Here is a 13,421-nt window from a genome sequence, read left to right as displayed (position 1 = left end):
TGTCAGAGTTTGGTCCGTATTGCCGGCAGTAAGGCAGCCGGGTTGGGAATGAGATCCTTCCCCAAGTGGAAGAGTTCAAGTATCTCGGGGTCTTGTTCACGAGTGAGGGACGAATGGAGCGGGAGATGACAGGCGGATTGGTGCGGCGTCTGCAGTGATGCCAGAAGGCGAAGCTCTCGATTTAGGCAAGGCAAGGCAATTTTATTTGTAGAGCACAATTCGTACACAAGGTAATTCAAAGTGCTTTACAGATACATAAAATCACAAGAAGGCAATAAAATCATTAAAAAAAAAAAAAAAAAAAAAATCATTAATTAATTAATTTAAAAGTGAAGAGTGCAGATAAAATACTTTCAGGTGTCATATGCACAGCTAAATAGAACTGTTTTCAGCCTGGATTTAAACATTGTCAGAGTTGAGGCCTGTCTCACATCTTCTGGAAGACTGTTCCAGATTTTAGGAGCATAAAACTGAAACGCAGCCTCACCTTGTTTAGTCCTACCTCTGGGCACCAGCAGGAGACCCCTCCCTGAGGTTCTCAGAGTACCAGTTGGTTCATATGGCTCTAACATGTCAGAGATGTACTTTGGCGCTTGACCATGAAGAGACTTGTACACAAACACAGCTGTATTAAACTCTATTCTCTGAGCGACAGGAAGCCAGTTCAGAGACCTGAGCACTGGACTAATATGGTCGTATTTCCTGGTTCTAGTCAGGACTCGAGCAGCAGCGTTCTGGATGTACTGCAGCTGTCTTACTGACTGATTTACCGGTCAGTCTACGTTCCTACCCTCACCTATGGTCACGAGCTGTAGTGACCGAAAGAACGAGATCGTGAATACAAGCGGTCGAAGTGGGCTTCCTCCGCAGGGTGTCTGGGCTCTCCCTTAGAGATAGGGTGAGAAGCTCGGTCATCCGGGAGGGGCTCAGAGTAGAACCGCTGCTCTTCCGCATCGAGAGGAGTCAGATGAGGTGGCTCGGGCATCTGGTTAGGATGCCTCCTGGATGCCTCCCTGCTTCTCCGGGCACGTCCCACTGGGAGGAGGCCCCGGGGAAGACCCAGGACACGTTGGAGAGACTATGTTTCTCGGCTGGCCTGGGAACGCCTCGGGGTCCCCCCAGAAGAGCTGGAGGAAGTGGCCGGGGACAGGGACGTCTGGGTTTCTCTGCTCAAGCTGCTGCCCCCACGACCCGACCCCCGGAGAGGAAGATGGATGGATGGATGGATGGATGGTTCGTTATTCATGTGTCATAACTTTACAGATATCCATCTGATATTTGAGCCTCATAATCATTACCTATGTTATGTTATGCTGTTATTTGATGTCTTTATATCATAAGTCTATGTTTTATCTTTAACCTTCATATCCTAACAAGTTGTGGTGTTTTCAGAATTCTCCAGACAAATGTTGTATGAGACGGAGGATTGGAGAAATTGAGTTTCTTTGTTTTACGAAACACTAACTTTTAATCTTTTTACTATGTTTTTATCTCTTGCTGCTCCTGATGTAGCGTGAAAATTTCTCCACTGTGGGACAAATAAAGGAATTGTTATTATTATTCTTATTTTCAAGCTCTTAAAATTACTATGACCTGGATGATTGAGAATCTACACGGACACAATACCATTTGTAGTTGTCCCATGATAACTTAAAGAACTTCCATAAGGTAAATATGTATATATTTACTGCAAAAGCACAAACGCTTGCTGAACTAAATTTGCAGTGCCATGTTTTTTATCTAATCCCTACCCAATGTTGCCAAGTTGAATACTTTGCACTAATGAATATATAGCAAGCTTAATTTTTCTTAAAGAAAAGCTCTTAGATCCAAGGACTCAGGTCAGCTGGTCCAGTCCAGAGTCCAGACTAAACATGGAGAAGCAGCATTTAGCTGTTATGCTGCTAACAAGTGGAACAAACTGCCAGTGGAGATTAAACTTTCACCAAATGTAGACATTTTTAAATCCAGGTTAAAGACATTTCTGTTCTCATGTGTCTATGCATGAAATATCTTTTAACTTATCTAGACTGTTGCCTGTTTTTAAATTCATTTAAATGATTTTATTTGTTTCTTTTTATATTCTTTTATGTATTTTTAATGCTTCTTGCACTCCCTGCTGCAATGCTTTTATTTTATGTGAAGCACTTTGAACTGTTTGTACATGAAATGTGCTATATAAATAAATTTGATTTGATTTGATTTGATTAAAGATTAACTCAAACTAACTTGCTCATAATTCATCTATAAACAATGTCTTTTTCATTCATAGTTTGTTACTGACTTGAATTCTTTCTTTGCTCCTCCAGGCAACATCAACATTAAAGAAACTTGATGGAGAAAACTAAAGGAATCCCTTTAAGATGACACGCACAGATCCGCCTGACATACTGGTATCAACTGTTCATCAAGATATAAAAGTGATTCCAATTACTTTATACTACAGATCATTGCAATCCTCAAAACAATGTGATTCTATAAGTTACAGCACACTGGAGGACAGTAAGAACAAAGTCAGTAAGAGGCACTGCCGAACCTTTGACTATAAGTCACTGGAGCGACCAAGATCAGACAAATACTTAATGGAATCCCCATACAGAAGGTTTGAAAGGCAGGCAGCCAACCCAGATGTTGCCTGGAATGTCTTGGGCCGCCAGCAGAAATATCGCTTTTCTGCTCCAGACATTTTCAGCCATAGAATAACTCCTCAATCAGCGGGAACAGATATGGCCAGTGAGGTCATTGCCCCTGAACACAAAAGAAGGACCAGGTCAAAAAGTGCCCCTCGGGTCCAGACCAGCCTCACTCCCGTGTCTTTTGAAGGTTCCTCATCTTCAGGGAGGAAAGGGAGAGAGTCCCAAAGAGCTCCGAAAGACTCTCGCTGGAGACCTGAAGTATCACCTCGCAGGGAGTCTTCCTATGCAGCAGCAAGAGCTCATATGCATGAAGTACATCCCATTAAGTTGCAGCCTCAAATCGGTGACAGCAGTAGATATTCACCTCACTATGCTTCAGAGAAATTTGAAGATGGAGGTCTAGATAAACCACCAACTAGCCCTCATGTTAGGTGTCGAGTGGACATTAAGCCTGATGACGTAGCATTACATCATTCAGGACAGAAACAGAGTACAACTCAAATGGACATACCCTGGCAGAGACAGCACAGTGTAGGAAGTAGGAGTCTTACCGTACCACGTCATTTCTCCTACTCTAGAACCCCAACTCCCACAGATTCATTGGGTACAGAGAGTAGGCAAGCTTATCAATATTCACACAGCATGCCAAATAGTTACCTACAACACATGGAGCTTCCCTTACAAAGAATGCCTTCTTCAGGCAATTACCATGGTAGGGAACGCCGAGCCCACTCCAGTCCTAATGTGCCAACCAAGTTTTTTTATGCAGATGACACTGGGAGATATGTTACTACTGCTCCTCCACAATCAAGTTCTTATTTTCATGATGAAAGCTATACACCAGGACAAGCATATACTCCGAAAGTGCAATATGTGCAAGATCCAAGGACTCGAATGGTGCATGCTGTAGCCACAAGACCATATTATGCTGAGATGGAGCCCTATCCATATACTGTGCAGACAGGGTACACCAAACCCTATGCAGCAAATGAACCGGGGCCATACATTATTAGGACACCTCCAACAAGAATATTTTATGGCGATGATCCAAGGTCATATCAAATTCAGACTGCTCCACCAAGATTTTACTGTTCCAATGACATGTATGCAATGCCTCCAGAGCACCATGTTCCAGCAAGGGCATACTATACTGAAGGCAGAAGACATGCAAGAGTCATTCAGCCACAAACAGATGACTGGTATGGGTCAGATGCATCTGGGTATTCAACCAATCCTGCCTCTTATGTATCTCAAGTCACTCCAACCAGAGTCCGACAAGAGCCTGTACTAACTCCATGGTATGCCAGCCCATGTGTTGAACCTCAAAAAATTAGTACAGATTCCAAATCTTACTCAAAATCTTGGGACAATATTCTCAACTCACGTGTAGAAAGGGAACAACCTCTTCCTGTGCAGAGAGGTCAGAGCTATGATGATCTTCTTGATACCAGGAAGCCCTCCACAGCCACGGGTGACAGACCGCAACCAGTAGTAGTCAATCTCTCTAGTTCGCCAAGACGCTACGCAGCCTTATCATTGTCTGATAACTCACTTATTGACAAAAGCCCTACAGAGACATCAAAGAGCACCACTAGCAAACTGTGGTTTGTCACTCCTGAGATAACAATCACTGACAATGACATCAGACCAGGGAATCTTAATAAGGTTGAAGGACGGTCTGCCAGTTGGGACATTCTTGACTCTAGAAGCACTGAGGGTCCAGAAAGGTCTCTGCATGATTTTGAAAGCTCAACCAAAGAGAAGGCACATGACAATGCCACACTTCAGCAAAGCCTTGAACAGCTTGATGAGCTTCTAGCAGACCTTGTGACTGATTACAAGCCACCTAGTAGAAGGGCAAGTGAGGACATTCTGGACCAACTAAAGAAGTTAATAGATGAAGAGGAAGCCGTATCTTTGTCCAGAAAAAGCTCAAAGGCAGTTACAGAGGAACCTCCTCCTCTGGACAAGCAGCCAACATCAATCAGAATTAATCCTGATGCTTTTCATGATATGGATGGCTCAAGTGATGCAATGAAGTGTGCAGAAGAGTGCTCTCCAGATCAGAGCCCCGATGAGGATGATACAATGATGTGTTCTAATAACAAATGTCGAAGAACAGAGACACTATTCAATGCTTGTCTATACTTTAAGTCCTGCCACAGCTGTTATACTTACTACTGCTCTCGGAACTGTCGCAGAGAGGACTGGGACATTCATAAAGAAAGCTGCTTGTATGGAAGAATTGGAAGCACGTGTCGCCATATCATCAAACACTGCCGGGAGACGGTTGAAGTCCACAAAACTTTCTCCCGTATTGCCAAGGTCGGCTACCTCTCTCGAGGTAGGGGAGTTCTCTTTCTTGGTTTTCCAAACCCTGCGTCATCCAGTAACTTCCTGCAGTATGGCTTAAATAGTTTACTTATGTCTCCTACATATCTTTCCCTCCGAGAGCTCGAAAGCTTCAAGGACAATCTTGGTGAGTACTGTAAGGAGTTGCAGGAAGCTGGTAAAGAGTATGACCCAAATGAATGTTTCATCTTGAATGTATCTATTGCTGTCGGTGAGCAGTTGCCTGATGGCCCATCGCCAAGGAACCAAGCTCCAACAGTTAGAAAATATGCAAAGGTTGCATTGGCTTCCTTTAGCCCAGAGAGAAAGGTTCACAAGAAGGAAAATGACATGGAAACACTTATCCTTACTCCACCCCCAGGAACAGCAGATATTGACAAAGAAGGAGAGGAGGGTCGGAAGGCTCGGGAAATCTGTTTTATCAATATACAGCGGGAGTTGAGGATTCGAGGAGTTTTCTTACGCCATGAATACCCACAGGTGTATCAGCAGCTCTGTGAGTTTGTGGAAAGTAACAGAAGGTTCACACCTACAACTATTTATCCAATTGATAAGAGGACTGGTAAACAGTTTATGTGCATGATTATGGCTGCCTCAGAGCCCAGGACATTAGACTGGGTTGGCACCCCACATCTCCTTGATGACATTATATAAATGCACCGTGGACCTTATATGTATGTATATATAGATATACATACATATCATCACACATATATCTCTCCAGTTATAAAGATTTGTTGGTAGGTATTTTGTTATCAAAAATATTTATATTCGTGTCTGCTTTGTCAGTATTATCAAATTTTTTTCCCGTCTGGAGCAGGAGTAGTACAATACATTGGGTATTTATTTTCATTTTAAGTAAATTCTTTATATCAACCCAAGTCAATTATCCATATCCTGGTTATGTACTGTTACAACTAATTCCCTTTGGCAGGGATGACCCAAACTGAATTTTTTGGAATCTCTGCCTTTTTACACGATTTCCACATCTGTGACAACAACATGACTATTTTCATAGGTTTATCATGCAGGAAATATGAAACATTATTTTCTTAGCTAAGCAAATACTTTCTATGCAAAGTTGTTTCATGAGTTAAGTATCACATTCCTGCAGATGGAGTAGCTTCTGTTGTATATCTATATATCATAATGTTGTACATCTGTAAAAAAAAAATTGGATGAAATTGAGATAAAATGTTTAAGCTTTTGGTGGCAGTGTGAATTCCCATCATAAGACAAATATTTATGACTGAAAGTTTTGCTCCATTAAAACAGGCACAAAATTTGATGTTGCTAATGTAGGAGTACCATACTGAAAATTAATCTTATCCTCTCTCCTACTTGAAGACTTTGGAGAAAAGCTCATATCAGAAGATCTTCAATTCTTTCTTGCAGAATTTCTTGCGTAATGCTGGACTTGAAAGTAACCTCCAGAATGAAAAATAAAATGGTGCCAGTGACAAGCCCCACTTTAGGTGTCGGCCTGTATGGTTCAGTTTTAAACACTGTGAATAATGAGAGCTATCTAGTAAAAAAAAATCATGCAATTCCTTTTAACATAAAGGTTTATGAGTTATCTTTTTGGATATATTTATATATAAAACTATAGCGTTATTGTCCTTAGAACAGATTTGGCACAGTAGCTATATTGTGGGCTACAGAAATGTTTAATGAATGAATTAGTTGTGTATTTGTGCTGCATTGGGTTTATTACATGTATGATGTCTGTTTCGATTTTAGCAAGTCAGTAATTACCTTGCTTATTGAGTTCAAAAGATTTTGAAAGTTTATTACCGCTCAACCATGATGCCTCATTCTCTTTTTGTTCTTCTAGGTTTACTGTATTTCTTGACTTTATACTTGTAGCACCCTAAGTCTCAATTTTCCTTACAGCACACAATAACAGTTGAAGCTTACATCTGAGTTTTAAAAAAAGAAAAGAAAAAAAATCCTTTCAGCAAAACTATATTGTACTTTGAAATACTGTTATTCCTTTTACTTAAAAACTTAGCCCATCTGACACCTGACCGAGTCAGACTCACCAAGTTGTTCTCTTTTAGTGAAATTCCCTTGAAATATCAGCTTTCCTGAGTCTGTAATACAAACCATAAAGAAACTTGAAGCATATATATTTGACAGTGAAAAGTTGGCTGGTTGCATGTGATTCTGTTTTTGCTGCTTTGATCTCATTTTAACATGACAATAATGATAATAAAGTGCTTGATGAATGGGCTAGTGAAAGTGAAAATTATAATGTGTAAGAAAAAAAATGTTGTTTTTTTTCCCATTTTTGTTATCAAAGTTTAATTAACATGTCAAAGACAACGAATAAGAGACCTCACTAAAATGTCTAGAAAATCCTGTTATCATGTATTTTTTATACTTTCAACATACGTGTCTGTGTCTATTTACAAACCATGTTGAATAAATGGAATGGGAACTGCTTTATGATGTTTTTTCAAAGGGATATTTATTTAGGCCATGTTGTGATTTTTTATTTTACTCAAAAAAATGGGATAAGAGAAAGTGAGGTTAGAATCAGGACAATGTCGTACAACCAAGTTTCCAAAGAAGATCAGACATTGTGGTCCTCTTTCCTCTAGAACATCTCGTTTGGATGGCAGCAAATGTTTAAAATACTTTGTTCATCCCCATTGGGGGAAATTCAAGGGTATTCAAAGGAATTTCAAAATTCATAATGACAGAAACAATTCACCTCTCTCCTTGTCAGTGTCAATTCAATTCAGTTTTATTTATAAAGCGCCAAATCACAACAAATGCCATCTCAAGGCACTACAGTGATACAGTCCAATTCAAGCCAATTAGAGTCCAATTCATTGTATCATAATTCAATCAAATCCAATTAATTACATTCAGAATAATCCATTTCATACATACAGAGCCAATTCAAAAACCATTTCCTAGCTAAGGAAACCAACAGATTGCACTGAAACTTGTCTTCAGTCCAATCTCCCGTCCTGAGCGTGCCTGAGGCGACTGTGGAGAGAAACGACTCCCTTTAACAGGAAGAAACCTCTGGCAGAACCAGAACCAGGAAGGGTGGCCATCCGCCTCCACCAGCTGGGGTTTGAGAAGACAGAAAAGAGGGGACAACAAACACTGTAACACCATTCAAAGGATATCTGTTGGAACAGGGAAACACAAGTTAATCTCACATGTACATAATATCATTTGAGAAATTAAACAGGGGAAAAAGAGAGTAAAGTGAGGAAAGGTGTGACAGATGAGGCCCCCCAGCAGTCTGGGCCTATAGCAGCTTAACTATGGGATGTTTCAGGATCACCTGAGCCATCCCTAACTATAAGCTTTATCAAAAAGGAAAGTTTTAACCCTGGTCTTAAAAGTGGAAAGGGTGTCTGCTTCCTGAAGCCAAACTGGCAGCTTATTCCTCAGAGAGGGGCCTGATAACTGAAGGCTCTGCCTCCCAAACTGGCCGCTGGTTCCACAGAGAGGGGCCTGATAACTGAAGGCTCTGCCTCCCAAACTGGCAGCTGGTTCCACAGAGAGGGGCCTGATAACTGAAGGATCTGCCTCCCAAACTGGCAGCTGCTTCCACAGAGAGGGGCCTGATAACTGAAGGCTCTGCCTCCCAAACTGGCAGCTGGTTCCTCAGAGAGGGGCCTGATAACTGAAGGCTCCGTCTCCCAAACTGGCAGCTGGTTCCACAGAGAGGGGCCTGATAACTGAAGGCTCTGCCTCCCAAACTGGCAGCTGGTTCCTCAGAGAAGGGCCTGATAACTGAAGGCTCCGCCTCCCAAACTGGCAGCTGGTTCCACAGAGAGGGGCCTGATAACTGAAGGCTCTGCCTCCCAAACTGGCAGCTGGTTCCACAGAGAGGGGCCTGATAACTGAAGGCTCTGCCTCCCAAACTGGCAGCTGGTTCCACAGAGAGGGGCCTGATAACTGAAGGCTCTGCCTCCCAAACTGGCAGCTGGTTCCTCAGAGAGGGGCCTGATAACTGAAGGCTCCGCCTCCCAAACTGGCAGCTGGTTCCACAGAGAGGGGCCTGATAACTGAAGGCTCCGCCTCCCAAACTGGCAGCTGGTTCCTCAGAGAGGGGCCTGATAACTGAAGGCTCTGCCTCCCAAACTGGTAGCTGGTTCCACAGAGAGGGGCCTGATAACTGAAGGCTCTGCCTCCCAAACTGGCAGCTGGTTCCACAGAGAGGGGCCTGATAACTGAAGGATCTGCCTCCCAAACTGGCAGCCGGTTCCACAGAGAGGGGCCTGATAATTGAAGGCTCTGCCTCCCAAACTGGCAGCTGGTTCCTCAGAGAGGGGCCTGATAACTGAAGGCTCCGCCTCCCAAACTGGCAGCTGGTTCCACAGAGAGGGGCCTGATAACTGAAGGCTCCGCCTCCCAAACTGGCAGCTGGTTCCTCAGAGAGGGGCCTGATAACTGAAGGCTCTGCCTCCCAAACTGGCAGCTGGTTCCACAGAGAGGGGCCTGATAACTGAAGGCTCTGCCTCCCATTCTACTTTTAGAAACTCTGGGAACCTCAAGTAAACCTGCAGTTTTGGAGCAAAGTGCTCTGTTAGGAAAATATCTAACTATGAGATCAAACAAGTGGACATGCTCTCTTTCTCTCCAGGGACCACAGTGGAATATGGTAGAGCCTCAGATTCTAAAGATAAGATGACCTCCATCAGTCCTCCTGCCCTGCATGCTTCACCTTAATTTCAATAAATCTTTGAACTTCTTCTGGCAAGGACCTAAAACTTGTGGGAATGTGTCTGCTTCTTTGTGTAATCTCAATAGAACCCTTTCCGGTATAATGATTTATTTAAACCCCGTCCTAATGAGTCAGAATGACATTTCTAAGGTCCTGGTTCGGGTTCAGGCTGAAGTTTGAATTGAGGTTTGATTAAGGATAGGGTTAGGCTTTGGAATAGTCCTCACAAAGACAGGGGCGCATGTGTATGCGTGTCCATGCTGAATATAGGTCATACCAGTAAAAGAATATAAAGCAGCAGGATAAAATGAAAGAGACCTCCTTCCTTTGGCTGGGCATCAAGTCTCGGGGCACAGCATCTTTTGTGTCTACTGGCAGTTTGACAGTACTGTTGACAGATGAATACATTCAGCTTTCTGTAGGCTCTGAGAACTTACAAGCTAATGCTCAGAACACAGTAATAAAGTCAAATAGCTTAATTTTGGCATATGAAACACTATTCCAACACTATTTTTGATTAATTCTTTTATGAGTCCGTGTGGCAACCTTGACCATTTCCCAGCTTTGTTCATGAATTTTTATTGAATCATTTTATATTGTAGTCTGTGCTATTTGCAGCACTAGGTTAACTCTTTTTGGCCAAGAGTGAATTGTTAAGATGAATATCACTATTGTCTTTACTCATTAAAGGTATAAAAAAAATTATTATTATAAATTATGATTTAAATCTCAAATTCAACCTTCGCCTACCACTCAGCTAAATGTGCACTAAAGACAGAGACCAAGAGAGGTCCAGCAAGACAGGACTGAAGGTCTGCATTACTGAAACATGTTTTGTTGGAGTTGGGCAAAAATGTAATAGAATCCCTAATTGTGTAGTATCATTGTGGGTTTACAAGCCCTTCTACCAAACAAAGCCAAGAGGCCTGCCACATTGCATAACCCAAATCATCACAACTCCAGGACTCCATCCTGGGGAGCTAATGAACGAGAGCTTGGAAATTGCATTGGTTAAATGAGCATGGTTTCTAAAAGTCTTCTGATGTGGTGGATGCACAGGATGTAATAATAATAATAATAATAATAATAATAATAATAACTTGGACTTATATAGCGCCTTTCAGGGTACCCAAGGTCGCTTAACAAGAGAAAAGAGGGGGGAAGGGTAGGGCCGGGGGGTTTAAGAAGAGTAGGACATGGAGAAGAGATGTGTTTTTAGATTCTTTTTTAACTGTAGTAGATAGGGGGCAGAACGGATGTGAAGTGGCAGATTGTTCCATAGGGTAGGGGCAGCTGAACAGAAGGCCCTATCTCCACATGTTTTTAGTCTGGTACGAGGAACGGAAAGTAGGTCCTTGTCTGAGGAGCATAGAAGCCGCGACTGGGAGTAGGAGTGGGAGATCAGAGATGTGCTTAGGTGCAAGTGAGTGGAGAGATTTGTAGGTCAAGAGAAGGATTTTATAGGTGATGCGTGCTTTGACTGGGAGCCAGTGAAGTTGCTTTAGGATGGGGGTGATGTGCTGCCAGGGCTTGGTGTGAGGTGCTAACCACCACACCACCGTGCAGCCCTAGGTTAGTTACAAACAGAAAAACACTTCTTGTTGTACACACAAAAAAAGTAAATCGTCCATAATGATATCAAAGGCAATTTGATGAGGTTTGCATAAGAAAGGAGTGAAGTTCTGATAAGAATGACTAATAAACAGGAAATAGCAACACAGACAGCAGAGCTGGGCTGAGACAGACAGCGACAGCCAGAAAGAAGCAGTCTCGGGCAAGTTGGCCGATCCTTCATCAGTATTATCAGATGTGGAGCCCTCTCATATTAGGAATTGAACAAACGTAAAAACAGCATTAGCAGTGTTGAGAGAATCATTTGTTTGGTAGCTCTGAGTCTGGAAAGAACCTTTGGTCAGTTCCAAGAGAGTCACTGTTGAGATTGTGTGAGAGGTGGAAGAGTCGGTGTCAGGGAGAAAACCGGACCCTTCACATGACAGCACAGGAAACAGAGGCCAACGAATCCTAATGAAAGTCTTCCCTAATGTTTGCTCCGAAAATAGTTTTCTATTTACTCTCCCACCAATATGGACCTAGTGGGATGCACTGAGGCTGGGCAGTGTTAGGCTGACATTGTATTTGATAGTTGCCCACACCATTAAATAGTAAATGGACTATGCTCATATCGCTCTTTTCTAGTCTAGTTGACCACTCAAAGCTCTTTTGCACTACAAGGTGCTGTTTACACATACCCGGGTATTTTGATAAACGCATATTTTCTAACCTTCGTTTGCAAAAATAACTAGGTGCACGCAGCCCCGTTTAAAAAAAAAAACACGTCTACATTGATCAGCATAAATACGCTAACAAGAGCTGTTAAATTACGCCAAGCCTGACGGTGGCAGTGTTAGAACAATGAGAATTCCACACAAGCCAATCAGAAGCCTAATAGAGAACATTTCTGCTAGGGAAAGGAGTGAGAATCGTGACATCCTGAAATTTTCCCTCCATTCCTCTAGGACAACAAGGCCATTTTCAAAATTTTCCCACCACATAGCAGTCCGTCCGGGTCTAACCTAGAATCGCCGTCGCTGGCGGTGGTATGGCCGGGCTCTGTCTGCCAAAAGAAGCTCCGCAATTGCTGCCCTCCGAGCCCTAATGCGTCTTTGTTGGTCAATACACTGTATGACTTTAATTTTCAAAAGCACACAAGCGACTATAGCTCTTAAAAACAGAAATGCTGCTATTACTTGTACCTCCATGCTTGCCAGATAAACAATGGACGTCGGTCTTTTACCGCGGATATTGCTCAAAACTCCGTTTTTGTCTCTTTCAACCAGATACACAAACGCTAAACAGAGTTTTTAAAAAATCTCCACTTTTGCCGGAGTTTTTTTTATGCCTCGTTTTCAGAGGAAAAAACTCTGTTTGTGTATAAACGAAAGGCACAAACGAAGGGAAAGGTCTTCGTTTATCAAAATACCCGGGTATGTGTAAACAGCACCCAAGCCACATTCACCCGTTTTCATGTGTTAGTCTTTACAATGTTACAGGTTATACAGTGCTTTTTTCCTCTATCACACACATTCCCACACTGACAGACCCATCAGTGTCTTACCCAAGGACCCGTCTGAAACCAAAGGGGTCCAGAGAAATTGGGAGTCAAATCACGACCTTCTGATCTACAAATGATCATTCGGCTGCTCTTCCTCCTGAGCTACCATCATCCCTTCTTTAACATCCTATAATTTGTTTCTGTCCCATCAAATTTCTAAGCTGTTTCACCTTCAAAATACTTCATTCCTACTTCAATGACAGCCCATCTAATAAAGATTTCATCCAATTTAGCTAAAACTGCAAAAGTAAGCTGTTGTGACACATTTTGTATTTTAAAAAAATCGAATAAACTCAGTTTATTCAGCTGACAAGGTAACTAGTTATATGGAGAGAAAAACACCAATCAAGAGGTTTTCCTCTTGAAAAATTGGTTAGATATCTTTAACAGGGGTAAACAAGAGGGATATAGTAACAAAGCTCAGCTCTTTACGGCAAAGTTGCTTTCAAACTCACAAGTGCTCAGTATGTCTTTTTCAGCTTAGAAGTTTCTATCAAACTGCATTGAAGAGTTAACATTCTCCCCAAGCCCAGCCAGAAAAAAATGTCGTTTTTAAAGAAGCTTCTTAACAATTAATGAACCATTTATGAGGCTGAATCAATGTTTCGGTTAATAGCAGGTAAAACAG

The 13,421-nt window shown here is 42.3% G+C and overlaps 1 protein-coding gene across 1 annotated transcript in view; it reads left to right on the top strand.

Moving 5' to 3' along the window:
• The window catches only part of ajm1 (apical junction component 1 homolog), a 38,993-nt gene extending 31,573 nt beyond the window's left edge, over positions 1-7,420 (top strand). The window contains exon 2 of the mRNA XM_075456212.1: positions 2,310-7,420. Coding sequence (XP_075312327.1) covers positions 2,364-5,642 — 3,279 coding nt within the window. The 5' untranslated portion in view covers positions 2,310-2,363 and the 3' untranslated portion in view covers positions 5,643-7,420. The remainder of the gene's footprint in view (positions 1-2,309) is intronic.
• The last annotated feature ends 6,001 nt before the right edge of the window (positions 7,421-13,421 follow it).

The sequence above is a fragment of the Odontesthes bonariensis genome, chromosome 22, assembly GCF_027942865.1.
Source record: "Odontesthes bonariensis isolate fOdoBon6 chromosome 22, fOdoBon6.hap1, whole genome shotgun sequence".
Classification (NCBI taxonomy): Eukaryota; Metazoa; Chordata; class Actinopteri; order Atheriniformes; family Atherinopsidae; genus Odontesthes; species Odontesthes bonariensis.
The sequence above is the reverse complement of the archived record's forward strand: the minus strand, read 5'-3'. Positions and strand labels throughout refer to the sequence as shown.